The sequence below is a fragment of the Hippichthys cyanospilos genome, chromosome 12 (genome assembly GCF_059441005.1).
Source record: "Hippichthys cyanospilos isolate Australia breed blue-spotted pipefish chromosome 12, RoL_Hcya_1.0, whole genome shotgun sequence".
NCBI lineage: Eukaryota > Metazoa > Chordata > Actinopteri > Syngnathiformes > Syngnathidae > Hippichthys > Hippichthys cyanospilos.
In genome coordinates, this window is record NC_142380.1 from 9,450,001 (window position 1) to 9,466,871 (window position 16,871).

Here is a 16,871-nt window from a genome sequence, read left to right on the forward strand (position 1 = left end):
TTTTTTTTTTAAACCAGAAAATAACCCCAAATGCTTTCATTTTCAGTTATTCATTCTGATTTTTTTTAGGTTAGTTGAGAGATTCTGCTAAACCCCAAATTGTTAATGTAAAAAAAAAAGATGGTTTGTTTTTCACTAAACATATTTTTCTTTTTATTTTATACGACCTAAATTTTGGGGTTGAATAAATTAACCCAAAGAGTACATTTGGTCCCTTATTTCACCCAATTTGGGTAATTTTTGACCTGACTGTTTTGTATGGGGATGTCAAAACATACAGGACTTTTTTAAAAACAACAATACAAAAAAACTCAATAAAACAATTATCAGTAGAAGCGAGGCCATGTAGTAAGAAGTGCATATCTACTGGAACGTACATCAATCCCCAACTCACCTAACCTCGGGCCCGGCCATCCATTCCCGGGACGAGCCGGCAACATCCATCTCAGCCCGGTGTCATTAAGTGACATGCCACGAGCACACTTGCGTAAACGTGTGTGAATCATCACACCCCTGTCATTTAACAGTGAGTGTGTACAGTACAAACAGAAAGTCCAATGGTGTGTGTGTGGGTGTGTGTCGTGTGATGGCTGACAGCAGCCGGTATAAAAAGGTCATACACGTACTTGATACTGAACAGGACAAGACATTTAGGCACGCTGACAAATGGTGTCATGGCCGTGAAATGGTGAATGATCACCTGGTCCAGCACACACGCCATATTCATCAACACAAATGTACACCTACACTAGAGCTTGACACACACAATATTTACAGACTACGGAAGGACGGGCGAGGCTTGGATCCAACATTGACCACAAATACAAAGAAGCAAAAAATCAAATGAGGAGGCAGAGCCAAACCGCTTTTTTTTTTTTGAAAGGCAGCCATACGGAGATGAGAGGACACAAAAAAATCAGACAAGTGTTGAAGCCCAACAGAGCCCCCATTTTCCTCAATGTGTGTACCTCCCCACCAGCCCCAAAAAGAGGAGGGGGAGGGGGGTGGACATGGGCGCACAATGGGGTGGAAACGAGAAAAAGACAGCACACACGGATGGAGGCTGAGCTACTGACCTAGCCTGCAGCCCTTATGGGACACCTGTGGAGGTTTCGAGGGTGCATCTTACCAAGTACGGGGCGGGGGCGGGGGGGTGGTTGGGACAGAAGGAGAAACAGGCTTTTAAAACCGGCAGATTTATTTTTTAAAACAGAAAAAAAAAAACTTCCAGTCAATCGTCTCACATTCATCACGGTCTTACAGAGCCAAGTGCTGTCCAACAGTTACCCACCTGCCAAATAGTGACCAATCGTAATGCACAAACGAAGCTTCGTGAAGCATCCGTGATATTTTTGGACTCCTGGAGATGGCGCTCTGGCTTTAAAGAAGCAGTGGAAATCTATCATATTTCAATTGCATTAGCCTACATGCTTAAAGACCGAAATATCACAAGTGCTTCATGAAGCTTTGTTTTACTGTTTGTGGCACGCGACCATGAAATCCAGTGAATAATACACACCCCCTCCAAAAAAACAAAGTTTTTCAATATGAAATTCAAAAAATGTGATTTTTTTTTCCCCAACACCAGTGAAATATTGGTGTGCCGTTTATCTTGAATTGATTTCAATACACTAGAGCTGTCAAATGTATTGATTATCAAATTTAATCTACTATTATTTGAATAAGTAATCATTTAAAGCCATTGTTCAACTAAAAGAATTTGCAAGTATTTCCAATTTCAGCCTGTACACACTAATTATTTTGATTTCTGTGGCAGTGGTGAAAGTAAGTTTTGTTGAATCAAAACTAGACATTTGATAATACTTTGGGAAAACAATAACACAATGACAGAATTATAATTTTGAAAACGTCCGTAAGAACATGAGTCTTTCATGTTTAATGTTGCTTGATTATCATTTTTTATCTCTAAACAATCAAACAATGGAATAATCGATAGAAAAAAATCAATTCTAAAAAGATTCGACATGAATAGCCCTATTATACACAGTGAGACATAAGTACGTCAAGTGACAAATTTCCCAACAGATGATTGGTGAGTCAACTATTTTTTTTTTTTTTTTACTTATTGACAAGCAGCTTTATCAATAGAATAAAACTGGGAAGGTTGGCAACGGGTATCGACTATTGACACTCGCTTAATGAGCATCGCTGGTCTAGGTCCCTTGATTTGGTATCTTTTTATGGGGGGGGGGGGCATAAAAGTATTATTGACAGGATTTTATGGTAATGATCTCATCTGGCACTGGACGCCAGTGGAACTGTTTGCTGGCGCGGATCCATGTGAGATTTTCATCAGTCTACTTGTCTGTCTGCGGGACTCTCCCTCCTAATAACTAACCTGGGGATGACTTGCATCACTGTGCACCAACACGGAATTATCGTGTGGCATCAATAAAAGCCGAGTAGCTCTTAATCACCGAGGCCGTCCCTCCCTCCACTGCAGTAATGCCCCCATTCGCTGCAATCAACATTTACCATGAAAACATTTCATTTGAAAAGAGCCTTGTGGTGCACTGCGGTGCGACTCGGGAAAACCTCAATCAGCATTTGTTTGAAATTTGAAATGTTTTTTTTTTTTTTTTTTTGGGGGGGGGTGATTACATGCACGTCAGGAAACTCCCCGTGCATTCTGATAAGGGTAACTGAGTGACGTCACAGCCGAGACATGTTCGAGACATCACAAAAGGGAGACGACATCAGAATGGAACAGGTGGATGTTTTTTGTTTTTTGGGGGGGATTTGGCACCGCTGAGAAATTCAACATTCCGTGGGTCATTTGGGATCCAGTGACTGCAGCACAATGCCTCCGCCGCTCCGAGGAGGAGCGGGGAGGGTTTGGGCTGGGTTCGGATGGGGAGGGGGGGCGTTTGCACACGTTGGCGCGCACGGTGCTGGTCGGAGCACTGCACTGACCTGGTCGCCGGCGCACGGGTCTTTTCTTGCCGCTGCAGAAGCGCACTTTGCTGAAGACCCCCAAAAAATGCCGTTCACAAAGAGAGCGGGGGTCCTTGCTGGGGCTGGGGCGACGCTTGGACGTGGACACGCGGTCGCTGTTGGACTCCCTCGCCTGCCGCTTCTGGCGGATCAGAGAGCTGGCGATCGCGGCCATCTCCCCCAACCCGGTTGAAAAACAGCCGAGAGTCTGACTGGGTGCAGAAATTCAATGCCCCCCCCCCCTATTTTTTTTTTTAAGACGATATATTCTGAGTGTCAAACAGACGCTTCAGCCAAATGTCAAACTCTGAGTCCGGGACATCATTGAGATTCCAGTGGCATCTTCTGGCAATAAAGAACTTTTGTGTGGATTTAATTGCTATCAATCTACTCGCCGGAGCGTGCACACATGCAACAGTGTTGATAAGTCGCTTGCCACTGGAGAGCTGACTTCTGACCAGCACGCTCCACAAGAAAAAGAAGAAACAACAACAAAAAATGTCCTGTCTTGTTTTTAATCCATGTGCGAGCAGGATGATGTGCAAAGATGAGCCCGTGCATGGACGCTGCACGCTCCGTTTCCGACGATTCCGCCTCTCAATGCAACAGGGAGGGGGGAAAAAAGGGGGGGTCGGCAGTAAATGGTGCTGCAGAGATGAGATGGAAGCCCGGAGGGGGGTAGGAAAAGGGGGCGTGGGAGGGAGATATATCAAAAGCAACAAATAGTTTGACGGGAGCGCCAAAAAGAGAGCGGCATTTTCCCTGGGCGCGGATGCCGTCTGAGGCTCTGCTCCGTCGCCGACAGACAAAGTCGACGCTCCATAGAGCGCCTCACCCTCTCTCTCCCCCCTCCTCCTGCTCCTCCTCTTCCTTCCCCGCTCCCCCTTCCTCGCCAACTCTTTTAACGCAATCATACGTGATTGTATTAGGAATTCTCGCAGCCTTGCCATGAGAGCGCGTCTAGAAAATGTGAATAAAAAATAAAACAGCGAGTGGATGGCGCGTGATGCTAAATGTCCATTTGGAAGTTGTTAAGGAGATCATAATTATAATTATTACGGTACACACGAGTAGAAGTACCAATCAAATGTCAGTGACATTGTTTCAAATTCCAGACGAATAAATCATTGTAGTGAAGAAATATTGATGGATTTACAAAACACGTCAAAGTAAAATATAGTTTGCTAATTTCGATATTTTTCAAAGTATGCCGCTTTTTGCCCAGATGACCGAGCGTCTTGCATTTTTCTACATTTGAATTTGAAGGCATTTCCGAACTTTCAACTGGTACTGCATAGAAAGAAAATCATCGATCGATCCATTTTCTATAGCTGTTTATCCTCACGTGGATCGCTGGCTTGCTGGTGCCTATCCCAGCTGACTTGGGTCAGTAGGTGGGGGACACCCTGAATTATTGCCAGCCAATAAGAAGGCAAGAAAGAAAATCAACAGGTGGAACTATTTTAACAGTGTCACTTCCAAAATACACAAGTCTATCCTCAAATATGCGAAACCTCAAATGTTACAAAGTTCCATCTGCAAAGGCCTCCCTCCGTTAACGCTATCTGACGAGCAAGTCAGCAAATTCACCAAATGCCCTCTGGTGACAATAAGAAGACACAACACATCGGCATCTGCTTGGACGGCAAAATGAAGACAGGAGGTTGATCAATAACCTCCTTATTGTGAAAATGAACAAAATCACGTCGCCATGAGCTTGTGATTCACTGCAGCCCGAAAAGGTGGGAATCTTAAAGGGATACTACTTATTTTGCCATTTCTGGCATTGAAATGTGATTTATTTTTTTATTTTATTTTATTTTTTCATCATCAGACATGAACCCTCTTCACTCGGTGCTCCGTGAATTTTTTTTCAAGGTTTTATTTCATAAAGCACACGCTGAAAATGCTGATGCAGTCACTGATTACACCAAAAGATTTCCGGCACAACCCGATTTTTTTTTAGCAATCCAAGCATTGTCAATCTAAACTCTGTGGCTGCCCTGTCACCATACTGCCTTCCTCAGTTCAGTCTTGGTACTGCTCACAATTTGAAACACATGACGTTAACCTACTTAAGCTAGTGTCCAGTCCTTGTAGTTTTTTTTTTCCATGGCTTTGCAAGTTGTATCAGAGAACACCTTTAATTCTTAGCTAGCCTAGCATTGTATTTCTTTCCCTATGACTTTTTCAACTGTGTGGCTGTCCTGTTGCACCGTGATGCCTCTTAAAGGTCAATCTTGCCACTGCTCACATTTTGAAACTCATGATTTGAACCCATTTCGGCTGGTTCTTAGTCGGTGTATTTTTTTTCAAGTCTTCACATCAAAACCCACATGCCGAAAATGCAGAAGCACTTGCTGAAGGGATTTCATCAGAGATGTGTTGCCTTGGCAACAGATTTCTCAGCTCTAGCTATCAGTATCACAAGTGAAAAAGTTGCATTGAGGCACGAATATTTCTTAGCTAGCCTATCATTGTCGATTTCTTCGATGACAATTTCACCTGTGTGTCTGTCCTGCAACACCATGCTGCCTCTCACAGGTCAGTCTTGGTACTGCTTGCATTTTGAAAGTCCTGACGTAAAACCCACTTCAGTAAGTGCTCAGTCCATGTATTTTTTTCAAGGCTTTGTGTTCCATCAGCGATGCATTGTATCGGCAACAAATTTCCCATATCTGGCTGTCAGTATCAGAAGTGAACATTCATATCAGAACAGCACTATTTCTTAGCTAGCCAAGAGTTGTCTGTTTTCCTTTGACTTTTTCCCTTGTGTGGTTGCTCTGCAGCACAATGCTGCCTCTCACAGGTCAGTCTTGGTACTGCCTACATTTTGAAACTCAAGATGTAACCCCAGTTCAGTCAGTTCTCAGTCCGTTTATTTTTTCAGGGCTTCACGTCATATAGCACACGCCGAAAATGTGGCAGCACTCGCTGAAGGTAGGTGTTGTGTCAGCGACTCGTCAGCTCTGAAGCAATTTCCCAGCTATGAGTATCTGCATCGGTTGCCCTCATTTCTTAGCGAGAATGGCATTGTTTATTTCTTCTTCTATAACTATTTAATCTGTGTGGCTGTCCTGTGACACAATGCTGCCGCTCACAGGTCAGTCGTGATACTGCTTATATTTTGAAACCCATGACTTGAACCCCACTTTTGCCACAATACCGAACAACATATTCAAAGCAAGCAGTATGGAACACAAAACAGCAACACACAAGAGACATAGACAATGAAAATGTGCGTGTGTGTGGGCATGTGTATATGACAGAAACAGCAGTCTCCCCTTCTTCGTGCATAAAAGATTTCAAGTTTTTATTTTCTCTCTCCTAGGCTCAGTTTGACACATTCCCTCCAACAGGGACAAATACCCCTCCTTACATAAGATGTGAATTTCATGGGTGAAGCCCCCCTCCCCTCCTTGTCTGCAACTGAGATAAGAGGGACAAACACATGCGGGCTTTTCCCAGGGAGGGAATAACGATAGCAAAAGACAAATGGGTGTCAACATCTTTTTGTTTGTAGCATGCTCTAATGCTCTTGGCTTGTCTATGACTTGCTAGAAAAAAAGATGTCAAGAGGCAACGATAGCAACCGCATCCATCATTCTCAGGAGTCTTGCGTTTTTTTAAATGGGACGGGGGGGCATCAGCTGGTGGGCTGGATGATAGGAAAAAGGCTTTTGAGCTTGGAAGACATTTTATCTATCTGTCAAGTATCCCCGTCATGGAATTTGCTATCAAGAAAAACAGATGTAAGTTTCGACCCCGATTGACAACATCTGATACAAAAATAACTGTTAAGTTCATCTATATGCCATAAATATATTGATAATAAACCAATACGAACATGTACACAGTTGAACTAAGCCACAAAAAGCACCCACACAAAGTGGGACGCTACTGTAATTCATTTCGTTATATCTGCTGCCCTCTTGTGGTAAAGAATTCAACTACAGCACCTTAAAACTACTGTTGGAAGTTTTCATCCACAGAGGTTCATCGTTAAATTAGTTTCCTTGACCCGTTGAAAGCCATAGTAAAGCCGAAACAAAATTTAGCTGGAGGCTACTAGTTTATTTGCCAATCCATGTTTAACTTATACCCATGAGTTTTAGAGTGAAGTAACCAATTGATCTTATATCTGTCAGCTTTGTGTATACGTACATCCTTTTTTTATGCTGCTTCTCGTAACTGGGGTCACGAGGTCAGCTGGGGACTGAATATATAATACATGTACTCTAGAAACCAGTTGGGTCAAAAAATAAAAACTGGGACAAAAAAAACAAGAACAGCAACAACAAAAATTAAAAGTTGGGTCAAATGCCCCATGTTGGGTCAGTTATTTTTATACCTATATTTTTTTTTAACCCAGCTGTTTTTGGACTATGGTATTTGGATAATGTACAGTAATTTGATATCAGTAAACAACAGGAACTCCTCCACCAAATAGCCATCCATCCATTTTCTAGAACTGCTTATCATCAAAAGAGTCACAGGCTTGCTGGTGCCTATCTCAACTGACTTCGGACAATAGGCGGGGATCACCTTGGACTGGTCGCCAACTAATCACAGGGCACACAGAGACAAACAAGCATTCACACACCCAATCACACCTAATGACAATTTAGTATGTCCGATACACCTGCCATGAAAGATTTTGGAGAGTGGGAGGAAATCGGAGAAACCACGGGGGCTCGGGGAGAACATGCAAACTCCACACAGGAAGGCCGGAGATAGGTGTATTTAAACTCGGGTTCCTGAAATGTGAGGTGGACGTGCTAACCACTGCAATACCGAGCCACCTCCAAATATTTCTAACTAAATAAATACATAAAATATTTAACAGTGATTGAAAAAAATCTCCCTCATTAATTTGAAAAAATGTTGCATTTCTGCTTTTAAAATGATTGTCAATGCTTTTATGTAATAATGAATTAAATAGCATTTCAACAGGTTTCAATTGTTTGCAGATTTTCTCAATTCACAGGCTGCCAATCCATGCAATAGCAGGGGTCAACATGAAACACATTCTTATGAAAAAAAAATATATATATTTTCAGTATCCAGAATGCATTGTATAGCATGATTAGTGTTGTTATAACCGGAAAGTTATCATGACATTGATTCTTGGAACATACATGCAACATGTATTTTTAATTCATGTAGCAGTTTGAATTTTATGATTTTTATATTTCAACCAAAGTGTGACTAGGTTTGTGTGAAACATTGTGTAATCTAAGTGAATTCTTTGCACTACTTACATCTGTTGCTCACCCAGTCATTGCTTGTCAAAATGAAGGTTTGCCTGTTTTGTCTGACAGGGCAGCAGGATCAGCTAATCATCAGATTTCCAGACATATACAGTCTTTAAAAACACAAGATTGTGGTATTGAGTTATTCGCAATAAATAATGACATCTGTGTTACTTGTATGAGATTGGATGTCATGTAGGTAAAAAGTTTAAATAATCTGTGGTATTGTCCATTTGACCGATTATTTCGGGCCGATGTTTAAAGGGCCATAATCAGACGATTTAATCAGCCAGCTGATAAATCGATTGATCTCTAGTTTTGAATGTATGTGACTGAAGTATAATTTTCTTTTCAAATTAAGAGCAAATTGACTGGAACACAAAGCATCTTATTCCTCTGCATGTGCTTTTTTCCCCCAAGTTTTCTGTGGATGCACATTGCCATTTGTGAGGGAATTTTTCGGCAAATGAGCAACAAACCCTTGAATTCATGATCTCTCCCTTGCTGCATAGAATACGCCCCAGAAATAACAACACAAAAGTCGTGAACAAATCAAACATGATTTAAAATAAAAAACTATATATATATATATATATATATATATATATATATATATATATATATATATATATATATACACAGTATATATACATATATATACATATACTGTATATTTGAAAAACTACAAGTGAAGCGAAAAAACACATATTAGCTATTAGCTGCCACAGGAGGTGACTTCTGGTGTCCTTATTCAATGACTTACCGCGGTTAATTAAAGCTTAAAACAAGACGCCAAATTAATAATTCATTTATATCTGCTTTCTAAGGGCACCCTCCTTGGTGAGAAGTAAATAGACTTTATCGGGCATACATTGAACTAAATGGTCAAACTTGTTTGTGTATGTATGTGTGTAAATATATATATATATATATATATATATATATATTTTTTTTTTTTTTTTAATACCTTAAAAATAACATTCTATAGTGGGTAGGAAAACGTCTTCATAGGTTGGGAGCGATAAACCAATCAGAGAACATTACGTAATACGTGCAGTACGTACACTGGCAGCGATAAAACAAACTGAGAACAAGATGTAATACAAACAGTACGTAGGATGGCAGCGATAAACTAATCTGAGAACATTATATTTTACATAGAATGGTACTAATCGGTACTAGTAGGTACTAATTGCTACTCAGTGGAAAATTCAGCCAGGATGCAGGTGACGGGAAATGTAGTCTTCCTTCAGGCAAAACATTAAAACTATTGTCCTTATGGGACCACCATAATCCACAAAAACCTGGAAGTTCTTAAGTCTAGTTTTAAGAACATGATGAGTGGCCTTCAAAGTACAGTGACCCCCCGGGTTAGTGCGTCCCTGGCTTACGTTTTTTTCACGTTGCAAAATGGAATACTAAGTTGTTTCATCTCTTCTTTACGGCATTTTTTCCGCTTCACGGCAATCAGTGTGCATACGTATGACTTTGCTCGTCATACAGCACTACATACAGTCACTAAAATGCTGGTCTGCTATTGGTCGGAGTCATGGCATCATGAAGATACTGGTCTGCTATTGGTCGGCATCACTAGGATGCTGGTCTGCTATTGGTCGGCGTCACAATGTCACTAAGATGTTAGCCATGGGTCCCAAGATTGCTAGTGATGTTGAAGGGGGAAGTAAGAAGATGATTAATAGCGAAACCGGAGATAATCAAGACGTACAAAGAAGGCTAGGCTAGGCTCTCCTGGGCTACCCTCGCTGCGCAATATGACCATAAGAAGCTCAAGGCACGTCACTCCAAAGGTAAATAAAACTGAATTTTTCCTTTATTTTTTTATGATGTTATTTAACTATACACATGTATATTATATATAAATAGCACTTGGTGATTTATTTTCTTACTAATACACAATTTTGATGTTTTTAACTCGGGCTTTATATGCATTACCTAATTACCATTGGTTTCTATTGCCCGACATAGACCCCAACTCTGAACAGATTAATTTCGTATGACAGGGTTAGACAGGGTGGGTGTATTAACTGTGTTACTTTTGGCCTTCAACAGTACTCTGGCCACTAGCTGTGAGTCCTTTGGCGAGAGTATGCAGTAGAGTAGCGCAGGAGTGAAAAGTTTGTCATCCTGGGCCTTGTGGTGCCTGTACTAGCCGAAGCTAATTGTTTTGGGGACACTTTGACGCCACACTGCGCGTCTTCGGGGCAACACAGGTGTGAGCGTGGAGGAAGACTGCGGGTCTCACACACACACACGCGCACACACACGCAACCGGGGCCAGATGAGAAGCGACTCAGCCGCAGCACTCGACTTGTTGTGTGTGCGGCCAATGAAAGCACTCGACCCCCTTCCTCTTCATCCTCAACCGCCGTCATCCCCCCTCCTCAATTTAGGAGCATGCAACGCGAGTGTAGCGTGTGTGGTGGGGCGGTAATATCGGGGTCTCACCGTCGGTGATAGTGGTCGACTTGGATCGTTGTCCACAGAAACACTGCAGCATATGCGCTCCTTTCTGAAGGAATGGCCTGAGAATCCTCATTGATTTGGCTTTTTTTTTTTTTTTTTGGATGGGAGCCCTCCTCAATCCAAACAATGGCACAACGCGGCACGGCGTGCACGCTCGGCTCTCGGAAGGGCACAGTCTGCAGGACGCCAACGAGGCATGTTGAGGTGCTCTCCGGCACCGCCAGCCCGAGTCCCTCTCACACGGTCGTCATCCGCGCTCCTCTCGCTCGCTTCTCCGGGCGACGCAAGGACGACACGCCGGGAGGTGCTCCAATTGTACGGCACCGGCAGCGGACGTAATAGCGAGGGGTGGGGGGTGCTGATGCTGGCGCGGGAGGTTTCGTGGATGAGGGAGGGGACACGCGGAGGGTTTACGCCAGAGGTGGCAAAAGTACTCACACGCTACTTGAAGAAAACCCTCATCCAACCATAAAGACATATTTTGACGTTTTTAAGAACCTAGTCGATTACTTTACTGCCATATATATTATATATATTATATATATATATATATATATATATATATATATATATATATATATATATATATATATATATATATATATATATATATATATATATATATATGTGCGTGTGTGTGTGTATATATAAAACATTAGAACCTTAGTACTTATTTCCACTGTTTCCATTTATTTTCCAAGTGCTTGGATAAAGGAGAGTCTACACTAGAAATTAAATGTAAAACATTTAAACCAAAGGATTGCATGTCTGAAATCCTAAAAATTTAAAAATATGTCTTTGTGTTTGAATGAGTTAAGTACCTGGAGCAGCGCTTCTCTAAAGGAACCTAGAAAAAAGAAAGCATTTCGTGCCCTCCCCACTCAATAAAATCATTACCGATTAAAAAAAAAACAATAATAATAAAAAATAAGTATACCTGAAATTGAATCCTTTTTAACATTAACGAAAGAAAAAATATATAAATAAACTTTCAACAAATATTGACTATTTACAGGGTTTATACAGGTTAGTCTGAAGCTGAAAAAAAAACTCAAAGTGCATCAACATGCCTGCAAAAAAAACAATGTGATTCCTTATTCAAATTAGAAACATTTTTAACTGAACTGTTTGATGCGGAGAACAATGATGAATCATAATAAAAAATAGTAATGTTGATTGCTCTGGAACATTAACAGCGCACCAATATCTTAAGCATGAAGAAAAAGGTATCAGACGTTTTGCTGATTTTTTTCTCTGTAAATCACATTGATCATTAAAGTCCATCTATTCGTTTTCTTTAGCCTCTTATCCTCACGCGGGCCACTGGCTTGCCAGCCAATTGCAATAATCATTAAAGTGACTAAGAAAAACATTGTTGTTGACATCAATTTTATAATTTTTATAGTTTTTATAGTGCATTTTTCTTTTCAAGTTAAGAGCTAATTAATTAGAACAATATATAAATTATTGCTAATTGAATTCCTTTGTTTTTTTTTTATGTTTTTTTAAATTTTATAAGGATTCACACTGTCATTAGTTACACATGCTCTACCTTCTGGAGTTGCTGAATAAAATGCATCCAGAGATATGCCTACAAACATTCTTCCAGAGTGTAATGAATCAGATATGGACGTCTTCATTATCCCCCCCACCCCACCCCCCCATCTGCTTGGTCAAAGCAATTAATTAACCCGACTTTCTGTCACAGTAACCCTATCCCATCAAAATCCCCACCATGGGCTAGTTAGTTTAGGAATGATTTTCAAACACCAACGGTGAAGCAACAAATGTAGACCTGCAATCTTACAGCTCTTATACACATTTATATTTCATCCTCAAACTGCTGCAGCTTATTTAGCTAGCATTACATGGGTTGAGTGAAATTCTTTTTCCTTTTTCTGCCTGAATGTATTATACTGCCCCCGGTGGCCAGGTTGCGCAGACCCAAAGCGCCGTAATAAATTCACCATGATGCACAAATTCTTTACAGTCTATCAATAATGAACATGTTTCTGAATGAAGCAAAACACTATGAAACACCTATTTGTTTATTAAATAAATAATTTAAAAAAATAACACCTCTCAAAAATAAGCACCAGCTTCAGGTCAGAATTTGCAGCATATACATTGCTGCATTAATAAGGTTTCACAACAAACAAACGCAATATAATGAGGTCACCAGCGACCTTGAGCTTCCATTATATCGCTATTTTAATGTATACAATATACAGTACATAAAAGGATGTTTAGGCTCAGCAAAACGTCTCAACAGCAGCACTGGCCATGCAAATAAGAAAAAGGTCAGGAAGATTGGATGACGGAAGGGAAGGTGGGCGGGGCTTGCTGAATATTCAACACGGGAAGGGAGGCTAGGCAAGCTTTCAGTACAGTGAAGTCATGTTAGTGTTTTGCTGCCCTGCCGGATAACCTTCCTTAAAACAAGATGTCCTCTCATCTTCTCATCTGCATGTGATGACACCGTGGAAAGAGAAGACGGCTCCGCTTTCGCCTCCGCTCGCAGTCAATGCTCACAATGCCAGCTCAAAAGTTCACCTTGGAAGGCGATATGCCAACATCCGTTGCATAAAGTCCATTATAAAAAAAAGTTTAAAAAAAATAATAATAAATAAATAAATAAATAAATATATATAATTATTATTATTAAATCTAGCACTTTCTTAATAGTGTTTCTTTGCTCAAAACGTTTGTTTTTCTCATAACAATATGAAATAATATACAGTATACTTAAATCTACCACACTGTAGTCACTGCTTTAACTGGAAAGATGTCTTTTTTTCTTGTTTTTTTGTCATTGTCGTTTTAAAATGGCATCCAAATCATTTCAGGTAAAATGTTGTAGTTGATGACTAATTCAAGAAAAGATTGCTTGAATCTAGCAATTGAAATTTTAAATTCTTGAGGAAATAAATGCTTATTTTAAGTTACACCTTTACCTATTAAAATACATAAATAAATAAATAAGTTTGACTTCATTCTGGGAACAATTTGCCTAAATTTGATGGGCAAATTGCTTAAATTAAGAGTTTCCAACGTGTTTTTGCACTCATATTGTTCTTAAAACCATTTTTTAGAAGTCTTCAATTAGGTATTCTTGGGAAGAAAAAAAAAGATCTTACCCTACAGGCAGGTTTTTGTTTTGTTTTTTGGGCTTACAATCAAGAAAATTTGCCCCATTTTTTATATTTCTTTTTATGTTTTTGGGCCACCATTTTTTGCAGTGCATGCTGATATGCCAGTCAGGTAGTAGAGAAAAAAAAAGGCATCCTTTTAATATGAAATAAAACTTGATTCACTGAGCTCATCAAAAAGATCACATTTTTGTCAATAATTAATTTGATAGCTAAATTATGTTTCACAGACAGTTAATTCCTTTAAAATCATTATGTTCCCAGCTCGCTGTCGACTAAAAATGACATCGAAAGTGCTCAGAATTTAGATACCCAATCACAGCTCAACCTGTGAATGTCACATGACCAGGTGAGCTGTGATAACTAAATTACATTTCATGTACAACTAATACTTTGAAAAACACATTTTCTATCTGCTGTCGAATGAAAATGATATTGCATGCAAGTAACGACCAATCACGGCTCAGTTTGCCAACGTCACTTGGCACATGAAAAATAATTTGCAAAATTATTATACACAAAATATTACTTGAACGTTTTTAGATAAATTTTGTGTCTTTTTAAGTGTCCCTTCAAAGGTTTAGTACTGCCTCAAAGGGATAAGATTTAGCCCGTTTTTCATTACGTACAGCAGGAGGTGCTACATTGTCCATAGCTATAACAAACATGGCCGCCTCCATAGAGGTGCCACCCTCCATGTAATATAATTTAATGAGAACTAGACCTATAATTATATTTAAAACATACTGGTGGTCATTAAGAACACATTCATTTGCAAGTTTTGGAAATTTATAATGATCTAACTCATATATATTTATTTATATTATTATATTATTATATTATTATTTATTATATTATTTATATATATATATTTTATACTATATTTATTTATTCCTTTTTCCTGAAAAACAATCTAAATCTTACACATTGTCCCTTTAAGAGGCCACAAGACAGCAGGAAATGATTACTTTTCTTAAATAAAACTTCTACGAAACACTCAATTATTTAGCCATTTTCAGCAACAACAAAAATCTGCTGTGTTTTGTGATTCATTTGATAGCGAAATTATGTTTTGTGTTGTTGACTGAAAATGAGATCACATGCACCCAAGGCTTAAGTAACAGCCAAATGCGCCACACCTGTTTTCTGGGTTTGGTCATTTGACGCTCAAGGACTGTGATTGGCTGTTACCGACAGCAAGTGGACGAATGTGTTTTAAAAACTATTTATTGTACATGAAAAATAATATAGTTGCCAAATTCTTTATAGACAACAAATAAACTGCTGAAAATGGCAAAATCCGTAAAGTCTCCCTTTTAACTCGCTTCTACACTCAAATAAGTTTTTGATAGCAAAATGGCAGCAAAACCCCACGTCTTTCTGCATTCGGCTCCTCAACTAACTTTGACATAGTTCCTTGCATTTAAATTGCCGATAATGGTGACAAAGCACGACATTTGTCTAAATTAAGCTTCACTTCTAATTTTATTATTTTTACTTTGTCACCAAAGATGCCGGAAAATGACAGCAAAGCACTACCGTTGTCTAAATCAGTGCTTCACAAATGGGGTTCATGAAGGCACTCTGGGGCTACGGTTCGATTGGGTTTTTGTTTATCACGGATGTTGCGCAACCCCTCTAATGCAGCATGCCGTTTGGATTGAACACAAATCAGTTGTCAACTGATCCAACAGAACAAAGTGCGAGATGAGCTTCCTTACCGGCGTTTTTATCTCCCATGTCCCCTCGTGGCGCACAAGTTGAAGCGAGCGCAGATGCTCCCTGGACCGGGTCCTTTTTCTCGTCCTCCTCGAGAGAGAGAAAAAGCGCTTCCCAATCGGGACGTTTGTTTTCGATGAATCGACCTCCGCCCCTCGTGAGTCCGATAATGAAGCTCGTGCCAGGAGGCAACCTCACCAAGGAGGTGCTGCCTTCAGGTCAACTCTCATTTGCGCTCTCTCTCTCTCTCTCTCTCTCTCTCTCTCTCTCTCTCTCTCTCTCTCTCTCTCTCTCTCTCTAGCTCTCTCTCTCTCTCTCTCTCTCTCGCTAGCTCTCTCTCTCTCTCTAGCTCTCTCTCTCTGGCTGATAAATTAGCACATTTAACTCATTCACCCCCAAAGAGGTCTTTTAGAGTGAAGACATTCAATCCCAAAGACGTATTGTTACAAAACTGTTGAGAGGTCAAGGTATTCAAGCCCCAAAACATACAGTATTGCTATTGTTGTCAAGATTTTCAATCACAGGTATTTTTTTTTCCAAATTTGTTCAGGCTATCGGAGTTTGGCTAAAGGAGGGTCTATAAATGGCTGGTACTAAATGACTAAGCACTAAAGTTATCAATTAAGTATTAACGTTATCAATTACTTTACTGCTTTAGTACCAAAGTAGTGTATTAATTTAGTATCTTAGAAATGGAGTGTACTCAATTACTGGACTTCAGTACCTGAGCAAGTAATATATTACCTAAGTACTGAAAATAACTGAGAACTTTGTCACTTTTGCGCCTAATGTACTCAATTGCATTAATTAATCAATTAATCAATTCCCCCAAAATTATTTTTATGTGTTTTTTAAGGGTCCAGATATTAAATTTCAAGTACTTTTAGGCATATATTTTTTTCAAATGTTTGGCAGAGAGAAGATTTAAAAAGGCTGATATTAAATGTAATGAATAATTGCATTTAGTATTTATTATACATGGATTTTAATTTATTGATTAATTTATTGGTGAAAATACTCCATAAGAAATGTATTCGATAGCTACATGTAACTTGTAGCACACCTTCAGAGGCACTGTAACACATGTGAAGTCCGTGCTTAATGCAGGGTGCACAATATTCATCAGAAATGTCCTGCCGTATCAAATAACTGGCACAATGTGGAGCGGCCGCTCAGGACGCCATCTATCGATCGCAGTTTTTCATTAAATATTGATGTCCCGCAGCAAATTATCACCTGCCTGCGCTGCTGGTCAAACATTACAGGATCAGGTCAGCAGTTATGTGACACAACGCTAGATAGAATGTCTTCA

The 16,871-nt window shown here is 39.8% G+C and overlaps 1 protein-coding gene across 3 annotated transcripts in view; it reads right to left on the reverse strand.

Annotated features, from left to right (window-relative positions):
* The window catches only part of LOC148414758 (fibroblast growth factor 12), a 38,753-nt gene extending 27,760 nt beyond the window's left edge, over positions 1-10,993 (reverse strand). The window contains exons 1-2 of one of the 3 annotated variants that reach the window (XM_088429823.1): positions 2,935-3,742; positions 1,077-1,124 (exon numbers count right to left, since the gene is read on the reverse strand). In XM_088429823.1, coding sequence (XP_088285949.1) covers positions 1,077-1,124; positions 2,935-3,130 — 244 coding nt within the window. In that variant the 5' untranslated portion in view covers positions 3,131-3,742. Of the gene's footprint in view, positions 1-1,076; positions 1,125-2,934; positions 3,743-10,673 lie in introns of those variants that run through there. The other 2 variants (XM_088429825.1, XM_088429824.1) reach the window with 2 other exon arrangements.
* Between the last annotated feature and the right edge of the window lie 5,878 nt (positions 10,994-16,871).